Raw genomic sequence first — 19,074 nt, 5'->3', positions numbered from 1 at the left:
TTCTTTTGTAGTTAATTCACTGGGGTAAAGTAAGTCCTACACTACTTATTCTTTACTCCTGGGATATTTTTCTATTTTAACGTTACATATTGTAAGGTCTTGCTATAAAATAAAGGCACACACACAGGGGCCACGCCCCCTGCCCCTGCTGCTATGCTGTCTCTGCCTGCGTTCAGAGCAATAGAATGGCTTTTATTACTTTTTGAAAAACTAACGAATATCCAAACAAATCTTTAAATTATGAGCGAATATCCAAACCTGAAAATCCTGTGTTCGTCCCAGCACTAATTACAGGACAGCTAAATTGTGCCCCTGTAGAACACGTATTCACTGGGGAAACCTAAAACTCTGCAGACCAATGGCCCCTAGTGGCCAATCTGCTAGTACTGCATGCCAAAACACAAAAAGCTGTTTTAAGCTATTCATAAGCCTGTCTGAGGGAATAAGGCTCTTTCCAAACAAAGGCTAACCTACTTTCCTTTGGTTATTTAGTAGCTTTTAAGTATTTTCTTTGAGTAAACAGAAAGAATGCAGTCTGACCCCTAGTTATATCACAGGGATCTCTGGCAGTCTGAACTTTGATGAAGAAGACAGTGATGATGAAGAAAAGAGTGCCAGATCCCAGTCTCCACACTCTGAGAACCCCCGACCTGCCTCCACCAGCAGCGTCAAATCCAGCACCGTGAGTCTTTCTCTCCCTCCTTTCTGTGCTACAGGCTTAGTGGGCTGATCCTTTATTATAACTTAGCCCTTTTTTTGTAGAAGTCACATCTTTTATACAAATGATTCCTCTTATTGTCCCCTGCTGGGGTTTATTAGAGGTGCCCATCCATACGATAGTCTATACTGGCATGTATGAGTTTTATTCACATATCTAATGAACCACTTGTCCGATGAAACTAGCTAAGGACATTCTTTACCACATGGTAATGACAGCATTAAGAATCGGGGGATTTGTATAGACGTCCTGTCTGTCTCATCATCTGTCTGCCTCTATGTCACATATACATTTTTTATGTTTGTCTAATAAAGTGTTTATCCAGTTGTAATGAAAATTGGTTAGGAAATGGAGTTATTGAGAATATAAGAAACTGTGTCTAGGTGGAGGCATCTGTCATTTACTTACATTTTTCATGTGGCGGCTGCAGGCCATGATGTTGTACTTGATTCTGGTAGCTCTAATATTGTTACTCAGCCGTGGCAGGGGATCTAAGTTACTAACATATTTGTTCTAACTTTGTGAAATATTTTGGTTTCTCAGAGCCCACGTACTGTATGTGTGTCTGGTTGTCTCCTTGTCTCCGTCTGCAGGACCGAGCTGCCCCTACACCCCCCCAGGCAGACGACTCGTCCATCGAGGTGGAGAATCTGGAGGAATTCTCGCTGCGGCCTGCCCCACGCAGCATCACCATCAAGTGCCGAATCACACGGGACAAGAAGGGCATGGATAGGGGACTCTACCCCACCTACTTCATGCACCTGGAGAAGGATGACGGCAGAAAGGTAAGAGAGATAGTCTGTTCAACACAACTTCAACCAAGAAATGTGATAGTATTCAATTCAGCTCTACTGTGTCTTCTACTGAAAACGAATATACATTTGTATAATAGATTGCTGTTCTGCTGCTTTGAGTGAAATGATCTTTCCTGCAGTGCAATAACAGTCTACAGTTTTGAGTGCAGTAATCCTTAAATGTTAATTTTTTGTTTTAGTTCTCCAAATAGAAATTCTAGACCAAATCAATCCACTAAGTACTTTGAATGGTTGCCAATGGAAGGCTGTAACCTCCTTTGGATTGCTTTGAAATAGACCTTCCTGCCATAGCTCACTGTGAACCTGCATGAAACTATCCAGAACAGCAGCAACATCATATGTATATTATATAGGTAGCTCCTTTCATTACACAGTAATCACAAGATGCCACCGGCACCCATGAACGTTACAAATATTTAAGTATTCAAGAGCATCCAGGAATATACATGACATCACCACTCGACTACTCAACAATTGTCGTGTTATCTTGAGCCCTCATGTGATTGTATAAAATGATTTTATGTAAAATTGAGAGGATTGTATGTAATGTGTGGTTGCAAATGAGATTTCAAAGAATTTCTTTAAGCCTTATATATTTTAATCATAACTATTAAGCAAACATTGAAGACATTGAGAAAGGCTTATAGTTGATTTAATATCTGTTTGTCATTGAATTTATTAGGTTTATTTTACTAGTTCTAAATTCTAATACTCTAAATACACTGATGTAAATCACAATTTGTAATGTACTATTTTGGTTGGAGTGCTATATTTGTACTAAAATCTGGTCTGCCTACAAATCCTATTTCTCATCTGCCCTGTTTCTCTGTGTTGTTATCTGAGGAGTGCATCTTGTTCATTGTTTCTCTGTTTTGGGTCCCAGGTGTTTTTACTTGCAGGCAGGAAGAGGAAGAAGAGCAAAACGTCTAATTACCTGATTTCTGTCGACCCCACAGACCTCTCCAGGGAAGGGGAGAGTTTTGTTGGCAAGCTAAGGTAAGAGTGTCCTTTTAATCTATAATTTTAATGATTTTACAGCTACTGTATCTCACATCACTGGGCATTTCAAAGCCGACCAACTTCAAGTTCTGTGAATTGTTAAATAACAACAACTCAGTAGTGAAGAGCCAGTTTCCATGTGACACCGGGAACATTTGAAAATAGATTTTAAATAGTTTTATTTATTTATTTATTTATTTATTTATTTATTTATTCATTCATTCATCAACAGCAGAACAGAATCAAAATGTGTTGAGCTAGGAATCTGTTTGCCCAAGTTAGGATTGCCATCAGAAATACATTCCAAATTGCTTTGAAGAAGGAAGTGATACTATTTACAATGTAATCGGGATTTTGGTGTCATCTAAATCAGTAGTGATTTTAGTACAGGTTGGTGAGTACTAGACCAATTATAGTTGCGTTGAAGCTCTGATTTAGAAACATGACATTTGAGATACGAATAATTCAGGTATAAAAGCAGTTGTAAGTATGAAATTCGGTAAACATGGAGTAATCTAGATTGTCTCTAAAACTGGTAAAGCTCTTAACTCTCCGTTATGTACTTTTTGAGTTAAACGGCCATCCATATCTCCTAAACTGAAGCAAAAAAAAAAAATTTAAAAAGATATTAAGGATTTAAAAATGTAATTGGGCATGCACAGTTCGTTAAAATCAACAGCCCCCAAATTAGGATACTGTGTTATGAAAATTCCAAAGCCTAGCAGACCCTGTCAGTCATCAGTTTCATGACTGTACATTTTACATAATACAGTATAAGTGAAGGATATAAAAAGTACAATTCTGTATTAAAGCTAATGTTTTGTTGCTGACAGTGACACTAATGAATACTCACTGATAATGCAAGTGACTGAAGTCTGTTGAACCGTATGTGATACTACTGTATTGTATGATATTGTCGTAAACTATCTGCCAATTAAGTCTAGTGAGCCTAAGAGGATCTGTAATATTTTTTTTGAGATTATTAATATTGGTGGATGATGTCGTGTCGTGGGTATTACCAATTGCCTAAATTAAAACTTAATACTACAAAAATCAGTTCAGGCACCTCGTACACAAAGGTGAACATGTTTTGTGATCTGTTTGTTTTTTATCTAGCTCTTAAATGTAAAACATATAAAAGAATAAAAGTACCGGTAACTTTTTAATTTTTTTTATTAGGATTTGAGTGCGGGTTTGTGTAAGTTTCAGTATTGAAGTTACCGTTATATCATAAAATGTATTAAAGTAAAAAAATTAAAAAAAAGATTGAAAAGGGTTTTAGTGATAAAAATATCTAGCAGACTACATGTGATCGTGCTGTTTGTTCAGTAACTTGTTCACAGTGTGTTTGTAACGTTTGTTGAAAGCTGGCTTTGTTAATGAAGGGAGCTCAGTGCCTGTGTTATTATATTATGTTGAAGTAAAGTTGCTGAAATTAGTCTACATCCAGTTGTTTGATTGAACTTGTTATTCAAACCAGAGACTAGTTGCTATTGGTGTTGTGGTTACTGTACTGCTGCTGACGGCAAACACTATTTTTGATTTTTCTTTTTTTTTCTTTTCTTTTTTTTTACATTTTATTTGCTGTACTAAATGTATTTGATTATTAGAATGAACGTATGGGACAGAGAGGAAGCAGCTTTAGTCTAAACTCTGTACGTGTACTAGAACTGAGATTTTATTTAATCAAGGAGAAAAAGGTACATTACATTACATAAATAAATAAATACTCTATTTACATATTTCCTGGCGGATTGATTTGGAACAGTAATTAAAAATAGTTTGAAAGAAAACATTCTAGTTACTTTAGCAGAGACTAGGGATCTCATATTGACTAATCAGGGTAAAGGAAATCTCTGATCTGGTAGGTGACCACGACTAGAGTTATGCATCCCAAGTCAAAGGCAAAGGCCCAAACGAATGTCAAGGTCAACTACCACATGGTATAGTCTTCATCGAGAGGGTACTATCGCTTTTAGAAAACAAAATTTCTCATAATTACAAAAAAATAAATAAAAACAGAACACTTTAAAACCTAGATTTGTATAAAGGATCACATACATAATTACAGAAAAAAACCTACATTTTATTAAACAAATACTTTTTTATCAGTGACGATGCCAGATACCTGAATGGAGCAGTATTACTGAATTGGATGGTTTGGGTGGATAATGAAATACATTTGGACCAATTGTGTCTTTGTTAAGTATAAGTATTTGCTGTCCAGTAGCATGCTGATAAAGCAATGTAGTTAAAACAGAAAGCAAGATAATGAAGGACAACAGGTCTTCATTATGGGGCCAAAGGTCAACTTTAAACAGGTTACAGTATAGTTAGATTAAACCCACAGGGTGAACTACCATTTAAAAAACTGGGAATTCATAGCAAAAAACTATGTTAAGTTTGTGACACAAGGAAAATCGGGGTTACATTTTACAATACAGCAATCTTAACTGAGACGTGTGGCATTGCAGCATAGTCAAGGAGAGTGTGGAGTCTACCCTGGTACATGTGTTATAGTTGGTCTGCCTCCACTATTTATTGAGTGTACAATAAAATAAATAAACCAAATATTAAATATGTGTCCGCACAGTACTGTTAATTTACGTTGCAGATTCAGAACAGCAAGAGTGCAGTGTTTTGAAATCTCTGATCAAGATGCCTTGAAAGTAATTTAGTACACATTGTAAAAGTCTTTGTCAAAAAACTCTATTGTTTATAATTATGACTTATCAGTGTTTCCCTGCACTCTGTCAGAGTGCTACACGTGCTGTCAGAGTGCTGCATCGGATCAGGTGACCCACAATCGGGGTCAGGTTTGGGTCGGAATGTGAACTTTTTCACAGTTTACGGTTCGGGTCCAGGTCAGAAAATGTCACTTTTGGGTCAGACTCTGAATTTGTCAGTCACCAAAAATGTTTTCTGTCCTTTCAGTGTATTCGTCTGTAACCCTTTTTAAATGTATTTCCTGCACCAAAGCAGGACGTGATTAGGGAGGAGTCAGCTGACTAAGCAGTGTTCTCGGTTTGACATAGTTTTTTGTAATGAATACATATATAGATCTGATGAGCGTGAGTTTCCTACATATTGATGCTGTTATCAGTAATCAGTTGAGCAATTGGTGTTGATTATGGTTCTGGTTTGCTCAGGTCTAACATGATGGGGACAAAGTTTACTGTGTATGACAATGGGACCAACCCAACCAAGGCACAGGGTCTGCTGGAGGAGAGTAACACACGTCAGGAGATGGCTGCCATCTGCTATGTGAGTACTGCTCTAATGACTGAAATCCTACCACTATGAAAGTTCCTGTGCCTGTGAGTAAAATTTTAAATGGGAATGTGAAAAAAAAAAAAAAAAAACCTTGCTCATTTTTGTGTTTTTTTCCTCAACTCTGGAGGAGGAATTGTGAATAATTATGCAAGTCCACCTTGAAGTGCAAAATTCAACAAGTGTATTTTCCACAAATCAAAATGTGTCTCGACACATTTGAACTAGCCCACAGTTCTTAATATTTAAAAATATCAAAGTATAGGGCTCCCGAGTGGTGCATCCAGTAAAAGCACTCGCGTAGAGTGCAGGATGCGCCCTATAGTCTGGACATCGTCGGTTCGAGTCCAGGCTATACCTTTGCCAACCGTGGACGGGAGCTCCCAGGGAGGGAGGGTTAGGTCGGCCAGGGTGTCCTCGGCTCACCGCGCACCAGCGACCCCTGTAGTCTGGCCGGGTGCCTGCGTGCTTGCCTGTAGGCTGCCCAGAGCTGCGTTGTCCTCCGACACTGTAGCTCTGTGTAGCTGCATGGTGAGTCTGCAGTGTGAAAAAAAGCGGTCGGCTGACAGTACACACTTCGGAGGACAGCGTGTGCTCGTCTTTGCCACTCCCGAGTGAGCGCGGGGTGGTAGCGATGAGCTGAGCTAAACATAAATAATTGGACACTATATTAAATTGGGGAGAAAAACAATAAAAAACGAATTGGCGACTACTAAATTAAAAATAAATAAATAAATAAATAAAAATATCAAAGTCTCCCATCCACCAAGTTAACTGTAGGAGCTGTATTTTTTCAGCGACATTACTGTCACTTTTTTCTGTTTCCAGGAGACCAATGTCCTGGGTTTTAAGGGCCCGAGGAAGATGACGGTGGTAATCCCGGGGATGAACATGAGTCATGATAGGGTGCCAGTGCGACCCAGGAACGTGAGTACAGGGGACCAGATATATTCATTTGGAGACTGAGTGGTGGACGAGAGAGATGGTAGAAAAAGCTAATGATATAAGAACATAAGAAAGTTTACAAAAGAGAGGAGGCCATTCGGCCCATCTTTCTCGTTTGGTTGTTAGTAGCTTCCCAGTAGATCCCAGAATCTCATCAAGCAGCTTCTTGAAGGATCCCAGGGTGTCAGCTTCAACAACATTACTGAGGAGTTGGTTCCAGACCCTCACAATTCTCTGCATAAACTCAAGTTGAGAATGTGACAATCTAGGTATTGTGACCTTAGTATTTATGAGTTCTGGCTTGTTGTTTGTTAGACTAACAAAGGTCATAGCTTAAGAACTAGTTGCCTGAACTTACATTCTTTACTAACAACTTCTGAGAAGATAGTCAGCATATTATTCATGTAGATCCCACCACAGGATAAAAGTGTTCAAGTAACTAATTTATTTCCTTCACAGGATAAGTGGGGGTGTATGTTAATTTAGTGTTAATTTACATACCTGTTCTGGTTTAACCAGGTAAGGCTAGTGTAGATGGGTTCTTATTTACAATGGTGACCTGAATACTTGTTCCTTTTTGAAAGAGACCCTCTTATGAAGGTCAGCACCTCGAGCAGTACACAGTACTGCCGGTCACACCATGCTGGGACATTTTGTATTTCTGGTTCAGTGAGGAGAGTGCCTCCTACTCAGCCACCAAAACCCACCTTCACGAGATGCATAAATTAGGTAATCCTAATTTAGCTGATGATCCTGATTTCTTCTGTTCGGTTTAAGGATCACGAGAGCTTGCTGACTAAGTGGCAGAACCGGTCCATGGATAACCTGATTGAGCTGCACAACAAGGCGCCCGTGTGGAACGACGATACGCAGTCCTACGTACTCAACTTCCATGGCAGGGTCACGCAGGCCTCCGTGAAGAACTTTCAGATCGTCCACGAGAATGACCGTGAGTGCTCTTCCAGTTGCAGTGATAATTAATAGACATATTCATGGGTGAAGGTTTTCCGTCTGTTGATGGAATTCCATCAAAATGACATCCCCCAGGTTCATTCCTATGATTCATGTAGAAATGCCCAAAAAATCGAGGGGGGGGGGGGGGGGGGGGGTATATATTTTTATTCTGCACAGTGTTAAAGACATAAAATAATGTACTCAATGCAAAATGTGCCCCAATAGTTAAAGTAAAAAATATAAATATTTTAAAACTAACAAGAAAGTACTTGGTTGCATTAGTGCTTTAATTAAGTTTGTAATGGGCAAACTTTGCCCTCTAACTCAATGGGCCATATTTGAACCAAGCACAAAGGCAAAAACACAATTTCTTAGAGGAATAAGACTGTTTTAATGGTATAAATCAAGAAACAACTCTTGACTGGTCCTTCCTGCAACTAAGTTTATGCTGATAATATATACCGTTGAAATTTGTTTTTTTCAGCAAAAAGAAAAATCTTTGCATTTGCTTCAGAATAGTTATATATATATATATATTTTTGTTATTATACAGTGAAATAAACTGTTAGTGCAAAAGCTATATTTTTAAACTTGGTTATTAGTCATCAACATTGAAAATTGTCAAAATGGTCCTTAAAAAGTCCTTGAAATTTTTATCAGAAAAACTGTATGAACCCTGTAATTACGACATCTTACTGAGTTAAGCAGAGATTCTATATGATTTTTGCAGCAATGTAATATGTGAATTGGGCATACCTGTAAAAGGTTTGAGTAACATTTCAAAAACTATGTAACAAGCCTTGTGTGATTTATCAGGTTTAGCCATCTGGTAAAATGACAAGTTGTAAGTGATGTCATTTCTGAATTTCTTTTTCTACAAAGTCAAGTTCAAATTTTCTTCTGAAAATGGTCTAAAATGGCTCAGAATGCATCTGCGAGCATGTACAACCCCAGAGCTTATGGAGGCATAGGCGGCCCCCAGGAGTTTCAGTCAGAAAGATCATTGGCCACTTTCACCCATGCATATTGGGGTCTGTTCAGTTGACTGAAATGGTGGTGGATCTAAATACTCCCTTCCTTTAATAATTTGAACAAAGGTATTTTGTGAAATCCAGTATCTGTAGCAGTATGTGTGAGTGTCTAGTGTGTGTATGTATATGTATATATATGTTATACATATATATATATATATATATATATATATATATATATATATATATATATATATATATATATATATATATATATGTGTATATATGTTAAGATCCAGCATATTCTGTAGGAAACTGTATTTCTACCACCAAAAGGGGTGGGTAAAATGTAATGGAGAATGGTCCAACTAGGTATTTTAGAATGTTCTCAAGAGATATAACTGTACCCAATACTGTTTAAATAAACCACATATGTGAATTTAAGGCACTGTAGTTATATAAAGAAAAGATACATTGACTCAAGCATGCTAAATGCTACAGTCCCTCGTTTGATGTCCCAGTGCAGTTTTCAGTAAAAGTAGATATAAAGCAGCGAATATCATAGAGAAAAGGATTCCCTATCAAGTACGAAATGTAACCATTACCTCATGGGTATTAATCCTTTAATACCATCTAACCTGAATAGAGATATCAAAGCTGCACATTGTGCCAGTCACGCCCGCCCCCAAGGGCATAAAAGGACTGCTGACATTGACGTTGTCATCATTTTTCCTTTCACCGACCTGGAGGAGAGCTCTACGAACAAGTGTTGAATAAAATACTTTTATCTGCTTTTTCGCTTGTGTATTACACTATTAATGCAATTAATGTACTTGTTATAGTAATTACTTTTACATATTGTGCACTCAGCCATGGTTTTTCATTAAGTCCCTCAGTGGCCTTGTGCACTGCGAGAAGCCGGCAGCTGTATTGCCCCTTCCCTGGGATCGGACACCTTAAGTTGGCTATTTGTGTTCTCTCTTAAGCTGCTAGCTTCGGTCTGAGCGTAAAAATAAAAATAATGTTTTTTGTTATAAAAACTATATTAAAATAACAGTAATTGTTTGATTACTCTATTGTGTGAGAAAAAATATATCCCTATATCGCTTCTGTGGTGACTGTAGGTCTCAGACCTCCTCCTGTTCCTGCCGGTACTTTTGAACAACGAACAAGGTTACCTTTTGCCGATTCACTTAGTCACTGGGCTCAGCTCTGCTTCGGGTGCTCGCAGTCCTTCCCGCAGTGTCTCGTTGCTGCTCTGGTTTCTGCTTGCAGTGCCATTGCGAAGGCTGTCAGTGACTGCAGGCTTCCTCCAGTCTTAGGGCTGTGTTGTGTTAAGCCAGAAGCTGTTCAGGTGGGCATCCCTGTATATTGCTTCTTCGGTAACTGTAGGTCACTGATTTACCACCGTTCTTATTGAGCGAGGTTACCGCAACAGTAGTGTACTGTGCTCTGCACCGTACTGTGCACCGTGCACCGTACTGTGTGCCGTGCACCATACCGTGTGCACCGTGCACCATACCGTGTGCACCGTGCACCATACCGTGTGCACCGTACTGTGCACCGTGCACCATATCGTGTGCACTGTACTGTGCACCGTAAACCATACCATGTGCACCGTACTGTGCACCGTGCACGTTACCGTGTACACTGTGCACCATACCATACCATTTGCACTGTACCATGTGTTTAAACGTTAAAATAAAAACATTTTGAGAGTGCTATTACTTATTTTAAAATAAATCGCTTTCTATAAACTACTGCATATGTGTCTACCTCTGCTTTTCTACTCTCTGAAAAATGCAACTGATGCCTGTTAAGCCATTCGTGTATCTCAATCACAACTTTAAGCACGTTAATAGTAAAATTGATTCAATTTACGTTTTTTTCCTGTGAAACAACTAAATGGGCTTTTAAACTGTAAGTCTTTATCATTTAAATGCCGAAGCGACTCATCTTTATTAATGTAAATACAGTACTCGTCATAACGATTGTAATAGTGTGTCCAGCAAAACACTTTATTTTTCATTATATCTTATAGTAACGATTAGTCGCATATCAACATGTTGCAATCTCGTACGTTCTGCTTGTACATGAAAAATTAAGGCTTGGCCTATTTAAAAGCCCATTAAGTTGTTTGACAGAAAAAATAACTCAAATCAAATACATTACTAAATTAAGCCCTACATTTATGAAAAGATAATAGCATCGGGGTACGATAATGGTCTGTTTTGATTAGAGGGCGAGCATTAATTGCATTATTACAGAAATGTTGTGCAGTCTAATCCTTCAAACAGTGCTAAAATCCAAATCGCTAATCTGTCATACTTATTGTATATAAGAGACAATAACTAGTTATGTTCAAACCAAACTGACTTTATCCCAAGTACAGTATCACATTCATTCAAAAAAAGACTTGTGACATTTGCAGGATCAATGTTCAGAAAAAAAAAAAGGATCCCTTTACTAATAGCAGTAGGTTGTGCTTATCTGACTGGCAGCAGTAGGAAAAAAAGACCAAAAAATAAACCTAAAATGGAAGCAAAAAAAAATATTAAACATCGCTCGAGTCTCAGTCCCAGAATAGCAGTTACAAACTAAACCGTCATCTCCCTCGGTAGTGTGCTGAGCTCCCGAAAATTATATATATATATATATATATATATACACATACAGTATATACTGTATATATATATATATATATATATATATATATATATATATATATATATATATATATATATATATATATAATTTTCGGAAGCTCAGCGGCTTTGGCTGCCTATGAAGGACATTGTCCCTCGCTGAAGGCTTAATGTGGTGCTGGAAGCACTCACGAAGCCCCCCTTTGTGCCCTTTCATTCAGCGATGAAAGCAGCTTTCTTGCTTACAGTCACATCTGCTAAGCGGGTGGTTGAGATGCATGCTTTTTCAATTGCTAAAGCCTGCTTAATTTTTGCAGAAGCCAAGGCAAAAGTTACACTTCGCACCAATCCTGCTTTTTGCGAAAAACCATCTCGGCATTCCACATTAACCAGACAGTGGACCTTGAGGCTTTTCATCCGCCTCCTTTCCAGTCTGATAGAGAGCAGCAGCTCCATACACATTGTCCGGTGCGGGCACTAGCATGTTACATAGACAGAACTCAGAGTTTGGAGGCAGTCTGAGCAGTTTTTTGTCTGTTATGGGTCTAATTCCTGTGGGAAAGCTCTGTCTAAACAAAGGCTGTAAAGATGGATTACAGGCACAATCAAGTCTGCATATGAGCAAGTCAATTTGCCCCCTCCAGAAAAGCTCACTGCTCATTCTACCAGGGGCCTGGCAACTTTGTGGGCTTTGTTCCAGGGTGTATCTGTCAGGGACAATTGCGATGCAGCAGTGTTGGCTACGCCCCATACTTTTATGCGGTTCTATTGGCTGAATGTTGTGGATCCACAAAACCCTGGTTTTGGAACAAGAGTGTTAAGGGTGGCCTCGAGTTCGACCCTTACAACATAAATATAGAGGCGAGTTCTCCCTCAATTTTTTAGTCCTAGCTACTTGTACTGGGGTTCCTCATGGTAACATGCAAGGTGGTCGTTGGCTTAGCTTTATAGCATTCCAGTTGGTCTGCAATATTACCTTGCGACAACTTTGGTATTCATACCCATGAGGTAATGGTTGCATTTTGCACTTGAAAGGGAACGTTAGGTTATTATCATAACCGTGGTTCCCTGAAATAGATATATAACCATTAACTTTCAAGGTGGCTGCGTTCATTATTGCAGCAAGTCTTGAAGAAAAAATGATGACGATGTCAGTGTCAGCAGTCAGTTTATGCCCTCGGGGGTGGGCGCAACTGCATCACTGGCACTATGCGCCGCTTTGATATTTCTATTCAGGTTAGACAGTATTAGAGGATTAATAAACATGAGGTAATGTTTACATTTCTATTTCAGGGAACCAGGCTTATGATAATAACCTAACGTTATCTAGCTTTCCCACAATTAATGGACAGCGTAACATGGTTATTATTGTTCTACAGTAATAAAAAGCTGCTAATCCTTTTTGTGATCATTATGAACTCTATTTTGTGATGAACTTGCTATTTTATGGACACGCTAAACCTAGAAATAATAGTTGTCATTCTATACTGACCTTCCCCTTTCCATTTCACCCAGCGGACTACATTGTGATGCAGTTTGGAAGAGTAGCAGAAGATATCTTCACTTTGGATTATAACTACCCCATGTGCGCCTTGCAGGCCTTCGCCATTGGACTCTCCAGCTTTGACAGCAAGCTCGCCTGCGAGTGAGGGGCAGGCTCGACACACTAACACTAACCTATCTTGGACTGGTTTGTTTTGTTTTTTTTAAATGCAGGGAAACCCTATTTATTCAGCAACGGTGTACTTTATTGCAATCGTGTGAACTTGACGTACAATGAAATCATGCAGAGGCCGAGAAATCGCAACAAACGTGGGTGACTGTAAATCATGAAGCATTTATTGTATTTTTTATTTAATTGTTATTGTTTGTATGTTTGTTTGTTACAATGTTGTTGGATCACATCCTTGTTTACCATCCTCAAAGCTGTCCTACATTTCAATACCTGTACTGCAGTTTTAAGGTAGGCAGACAGTAAGTAAGCTGGACTTCTGACAGGGACACACAGGGAGTGACGAAGACAAAAAGACGTATAGAGTTGGACCCAGGATGGCCTTCACTCAAGTGAAATACACTTACAAAGTTTTTTTAGAGGGGGTACTTGGTACAACACATGCAGTGGGCTCCAAACATACAGTACAGCTCCCCAATTAGATAGTGACTAGGGTATGCCATGGCAATGATAATTATATTTAACCTGGAATTTTCTGCCATTCAAAAACTTTACCGGGAAAAACTGTTGAATATTATTATTTCAGAATATTGCTGGAAACCACTTTTTTAGTAAATCACCACTATTGGTAATTGTAACTAGGGCTTCTGACTTTAACTGATAAAACACCCCAGATACAAAAAATGAAACCAGTGTATAGCAAATAAACACCTGAAAAACACTGGCAATGCTTACTCAATTCACGGTGATTTCACCCCTTTCCCATAAAAAAACCTACTACAAAAGAAACAAAAACAAACTACCCTTCCGTGCAGCTGGGCAATGTCCCTCCTTCCGTGAGTCGTATCTATCATTGATTCGTTCTGAATACTTTAAACCCACCCCAACTACTGAGTGGCAGCAAATTCTACATTTCTATTGGAGACTCCGCTTGTGAGATTTAAAACGAGATAACAATTACAGTAGAAGGCTTGTTCGTGGGATTTAAAGGTTCAGTTAGTGAGAATTTAGAACAGAATTGTAAATTGTAGCGAAATGTAAAAAAATGGCTTGACACACAAAAAACCCAGAAGAATGTGCCCGTGACCATAAGGAGTTTGTTGTGGAAGACAGCAAAGGAAAGAAGGTACAATCCAGTCAGTACCCATTTGAGATTTCCCATTAAAATGCTTGTAATCTGAGGATATCTGTTTCACAGGCTCCAGACCTGCAGTTACAGGAAGGCTTTCAAACCCCCTTGTCAGTGCTCCTCTTCGGGTAATTTGATCAATCTGTACCTTGCTGGGATGGGATGGATTTATTTTTACAGCATTTTTATGTGCAATCCAGATATAACCACAGATAGGTGGTTGATGCAACCCAGCATGATTCCTCAGTGGTGCGAAATGCTCTTAAAAAATCTGACTGTGGCTTATCCCAGCAGGGCACAGGTTCATCAAATCAACCACTTGGCCTTATTCAGTATAACCCTTTCACTTTCACTTTTGTATTTGAAATTACAATTCTTTTGAGGTACTGTGTGATGAGAATATGATTTAACTGTTTAATTTTCCAGAGGGATCTTTATTAACCTTTTTATATTCATTTTAATGTGTTAGGATGCATGTACAGTAATGCTTTGTAATGCAAATATGTAAAAGATCTGCATACAATTTTAGCACTATCATGTTTTTAAAGAGATTTTTAATACATATTTGATAGCATTATTTAATAATAATACGAACAGGAAAAAAACAAATGTTTGTAAAAACTGGACTTAATAGAAATTTGATAATGTTGAGCATTTGACGACGAATCTGCTTTTCCTGCAGCAGGTTTGATATCTGTCATATTAAAGCTTTGCATAAAAAATATTTCTGTCACTAGTCTAATATACTATGCAGATTTGTTTTCTGTTTTCTCTGTTTTCTAAGTTGACAGTGGTACAGAAGAATTAGACTGCATTTAGACTACAGGGGTACAAAAATCTATATCAATAAGACCTATATTTTTAATATGCACCGGTTAATTGCTTAAAGGAGAACATCAAGATTAAAAATACATGTGAAATCTAAAACGTTTATAAACCAGAGGACCGTGACAATGGTACCAAATTTAGAGTGATTTTAATCTTGAAAGCCTTCCTTTTAAATAAAGTAAACAACCAGTGTAGGGCTTGGCTACCCCCTATTCCAGGAGTGTGTCTAACTTACTGTAGTTCAAGCAGGTATAGTAAACCTTGTACTGTAGAGACTGTTACACTTGGGCCAGCCTTACAGTTATTATTATTATTATTATTTATTTCTTAGCAGACGCCCTTATCCAGGGCGACTTACAATTGTTACAAGATATCACATTATTTTTACATACAAGTACCCATTTATACAGCTGGGTTTTTACTGGAGCAATCTAGGTAAAGTACCTTGCTCAAGGGTACAGCAGCAGTGTCCCCCACCTGGGATTGAACCCACGACCCTCTGGTCAAGAGTCCAGAGCCCTAACCACTACTCCACACTTAGCATCATTTACTTTGCACCACTTCTTTGAAAAAGGCAAATGGAATAGTGTTACAAACTGAGTAAGAAAGAGAAACAGAGAAACAACTTGAGGGACCCTTTTAAGTTCTCTTAAGTAAATATTGTTTTGTAACAAACATTTTTATTTTTCTTTCCCTTTGGAGTAACAACTTTGTGTCTTATTTTCATGTCACTGTTTTTCTCATCCGGTGTTCATACATTCCAGTGCTAAGCTTTTATTGTATAAATGTCTTTAAAGAAAAGTTGTCTAATGGCCTTAGGTAGGAAACCCCTCGTTTTCTTACCAGTGAGGGCCCCTTATGTTTATATCCAGTTCAGTGGAATGGCAGAATATGTTTAAAATCAGTTTCCCTCAAAATAGGATATTTTCTTCTTTTTCTTCTTAAAAACAGCTGCATAAAGAAGTCCCTGATAATAAATCATACACCAACTGTGATTAAGGGTTTTTGCTGTTGCATTTTTAGCATAATGATCTTTGTCACAGTTCCAATGCTATTGCAGTCAGAGAGGTCAAGTACATGGAGTACATGGAGACATGACACTACTGAGCTAACCCTAGGGTTACATTTCAGTTATGGCACTGCTGTCCTGATTGCGCCTTTTAAATGCACCAGATAACAAAAACTATGATAACTGTACAATTACAAAAACTATGATAACTGTACAATTATTGATTACCAACACAGCATTTTGACACAGTACATCAGGGATCTTTTATCCCAGTATTTTTTGTTATTTGGTAACAAAGGGCAGCTTTGTACATCACAGCATGTGGTGCCTTCATGATCCGTAGTGTGAACCATTAATGCCCCTTTTACACTGGCACACCCGAGCTGAGCCGGTGCCGAGCCCGGCCTGCCTGGTACGGCTGGGGTACCTTGAGTTGCTTTTACACCGAAGAGCCGAGCCGATCGAATGACGTCACGTGTAGCGAACATGCTGAGTCGCAGAGAATAGAGAGGAGGCGTATGGCAAAAAAGGAATGTTTATTTTTTCCTCATGCTTTGTTGTTCAAGCATTTGCAGGCAGTATGAACTTTCTAGCCTAAAATAAGTAATAATGATAACAAAAAATAACCATGAAGTCATGCTTGAATATGTTGATTATTATAGCTCTATACAAAGATGGTCCTTAGTTTTCTATATTATTTTATTTACGATTAACTTATTTATAATGCAACATTAAAACAATATGTCTTATCTAACGTAAGTTAAAGGAGTTTCGTTATTTCTGTTTAATACTTAACAGAAAGGCCCAAGTTAAATCAAAACACTGACTCTCGTCAAATAATTACAAACTGTTAATGTATGGAGATTCAAATTTAGTGACATGGTCAAAAAATAAATAAATAAATAAAAGTACAAATCCGTAATACTTTAGTTTTACCGTTGTTAATCTGTGAAAAGACAACTTCAATGACAGTAAAGACAACTTCAGTGACAGTATACCCTGAAAAAAGAAACTTAAACATAAAATAAAGGCAAAAGCAATAAGGTTACAGATGCAACAGTCAAGCTGCACCAGTGTCATGATGAAAGTCAATAACCACTCCCACGACCTGCTTCAGCCCTGAGCCACATTCAGATATGTTATCGGGCCGGAGTTTCGCGGTACGGGTCGGTTGGGGTCGGGTATATTGCCAGTGTAAAAGGGGTATTGGAAAAGCAGACAGTGGTGTTGCTTGCAAGTACTTTATGTTGTAAAAGTGGAAGGAGAACCAATGAAGCAGAAATATTCTATAGGAAGCCTGTTAGCAACAAGAGCTTGTGGCCTTGTCAAATTAAAAACCAAAAGGGAATTATTTATTTAGATTTGCAATAGATCATTTTCCATTTATATTTATAGCTTCAAATCTCTTAATAATGCCATTCTCTATTGAAATTTAAGATTAAGCCCTTAGGACCTGAGATTTTAATCTTTTAACTTCATAGGTGATCAAAGAAGAAAAAAGCACACAATCAAAATTCATGCCTTAATAAAATCGAAGCAAACTTTAAATATCTTCAAGATTTGCTGCTGTTGTGTTTAAACCAGAAGAGATCCTTTTGGTTTAAAAAATAATAATAAAATCATGTTAATAAAATAAATAAAATCCTCAACCAGTTGCAGTATTGACAAAATACTGATGTGAAATACCAGAAGGGACAACTTGTATTTGTAATACTATATTTTGATACATATTGCTGTTGTATTGATGTGTAATGTTTGTTTTATTGAATTTTTGTTTGTGTCTTGTCTTTTAAATATAATAAAATACAAATGGCCAGCAGATATTTTCTTGGTAGGATTTATTTGATTCTGTTTTGTATTACACAGTAAGTCATTCATCCTTAATTGAATACACCAGTATTTATTTTTGGGCAAACCCATGGAGTATAATTTTAGTTTATTTAAAAAATAAAAAATAACAGCCACAAGCCACAGTACGCTGCCCTAGTCCAGCCTCCAACATTCCGATTGCATGAAGGTGCTGCTCTCTTGACAGACGTGGCATATTGTTTTTTTCTTTTATTAACACTTATTCAGGCTTGCAATTCAACAGCTGAAATCACTCCATATCCAGTGTGTGTGTGATATTACAGTATACATTGGCTGATGTAATACAGGCATAAGGGACATACCCCATATTACACGGATTTGCAAGCAAGACAAATCAGAACAAGCAACTTCACAGGACTAATTTAATCCACTTAATGTGGATCTTTTTTCTGACCACAAGGGTCTGGTTTAGTACGATGACATCAACACTAAACTTGATCTAGTTTAACTGATGATCCCAAAGAGTTAATACTTTTTTGGCACCCTGCAAGTGGTGCTAACGTTAGTCCACCAAGTTTATCAAACTCACTTAATCCCCCTGTTGGGCGCATCAAGTATACTAAATTTGGTACGCTGCAATTGTCCCGTGGTGTCTGACCTATGAACTTTATTTCTCATGGATACCTATCTATTTACATAAAGGATATGTGCACAAAAACACTAAAAATTACTTCAGATGCAAATCTGTTATTGTACCACAAATGTATTTATTAATTTAAATACAAGACTGTCCAATGGGGGTGGGGGTATCTTCTGAGCCACAACAGGGGTATCTACAGAAATGGAAAAAAAATACTATTTACTATTGATTTCATTTCAAATTTCTTAACTAGCTACATGCTACAGAGCCACTTATGTTCCTAGAATCCAGGTTAATAGTTTGCTGACTAGTGATGCTGCATAAACAGATTAGATAATAATTAAAGCATGACATGAAACTTACACTAGCCACACACCCAGACCTGGGTGCACTCTATTTATGTATACTATTTAAATGTTCAAGAGTCAGACGTTTCATGTTAAATAAATTGTTCTTTCCTTATAGATGCATGACCAGCTCCTATGACTCAGACATGACTTATTCATGCTATTATAGGTAGTGCTGGGACTAACATGGGATTTTCATGTTCAGATATTCGCTCAATTTAAATATTCATTTGAATGTTTGTTAGTTTTTCAAAAAGTAATAAAAGCCATTATATTGCTGAACGCAGGCAGAGACAGCATAGCAGCAGGGTCAGGGGGGGTGG

At 37.9% G+C, this 19,074-nt stretch overlaps 1 protein-coding gene across 3 annotated transcripts in view; it reads left to right on the top strand.

Moving 5' to 3' along the window:
• Positions 1 to 17,774, top strand: part of LOC117416134 (tubby-related protein 3-like) — a 91,732-nt gene extending 73,958 nt beyond the window's left edge. For all 3 annotated transcript variants that reach the window (XM_059026929.1, XM_059026931.1, XM_059026930.1), the window contains 7 exons: positions 558 to 682; positions 1,312 to 1,503; positions 2,417 to 2,529; positions 5,682 to 5,796; positions 6,631 to 6,729; positions 7,525 to 7,696; positions 12,833 to 17,774. In XM_059026929.1, coding sequence (XP_058882912.1) covers positions 558 to 682; positions 1,312 to 1,503; positions 2,417 to 2,529; positions 5,682 to 5,796; positions 6,631 to 6,729; positions 7,525 to 7,696; positions 12,833 to 12,966 — 950 coding nt within the window. In that variant the 3' untranslated portion in view covers positions 12,967 to 17,774. The remainder of the gene's footprint in view (positions 1 to 557; positions 683 to 1,311; positions 1,504 to 2,416; positions 2,530 to 5,681; positions 5,797 to 6,630; positions 6,730 to 7,524; positions 7,697 to 12,832) is intronic.
• The last annotated feature ends 1,300 nt before the right edge of the window (positions 17,775 to 19,074 follow it).

This window comes from Acipenser ruthenus, chromosome 7 (assembly GCF_902713425.1).
Source record: "Acipenser ruthenus chromosome 7, fAciRut3.2 maternal haplotype, whole genome shotgun sequence".
Lineage (NCBI taxonomy): Eukaryota > Metazoa > Chordata > Actinopteri > Acipenseriformes > Acipenseridae > Acipenser > Acipenser ruthenus.
Note: the sequence above shows the minus strand (reverse complement) of the source record. Positions and strands in the feature narration are given on the sequence as shown.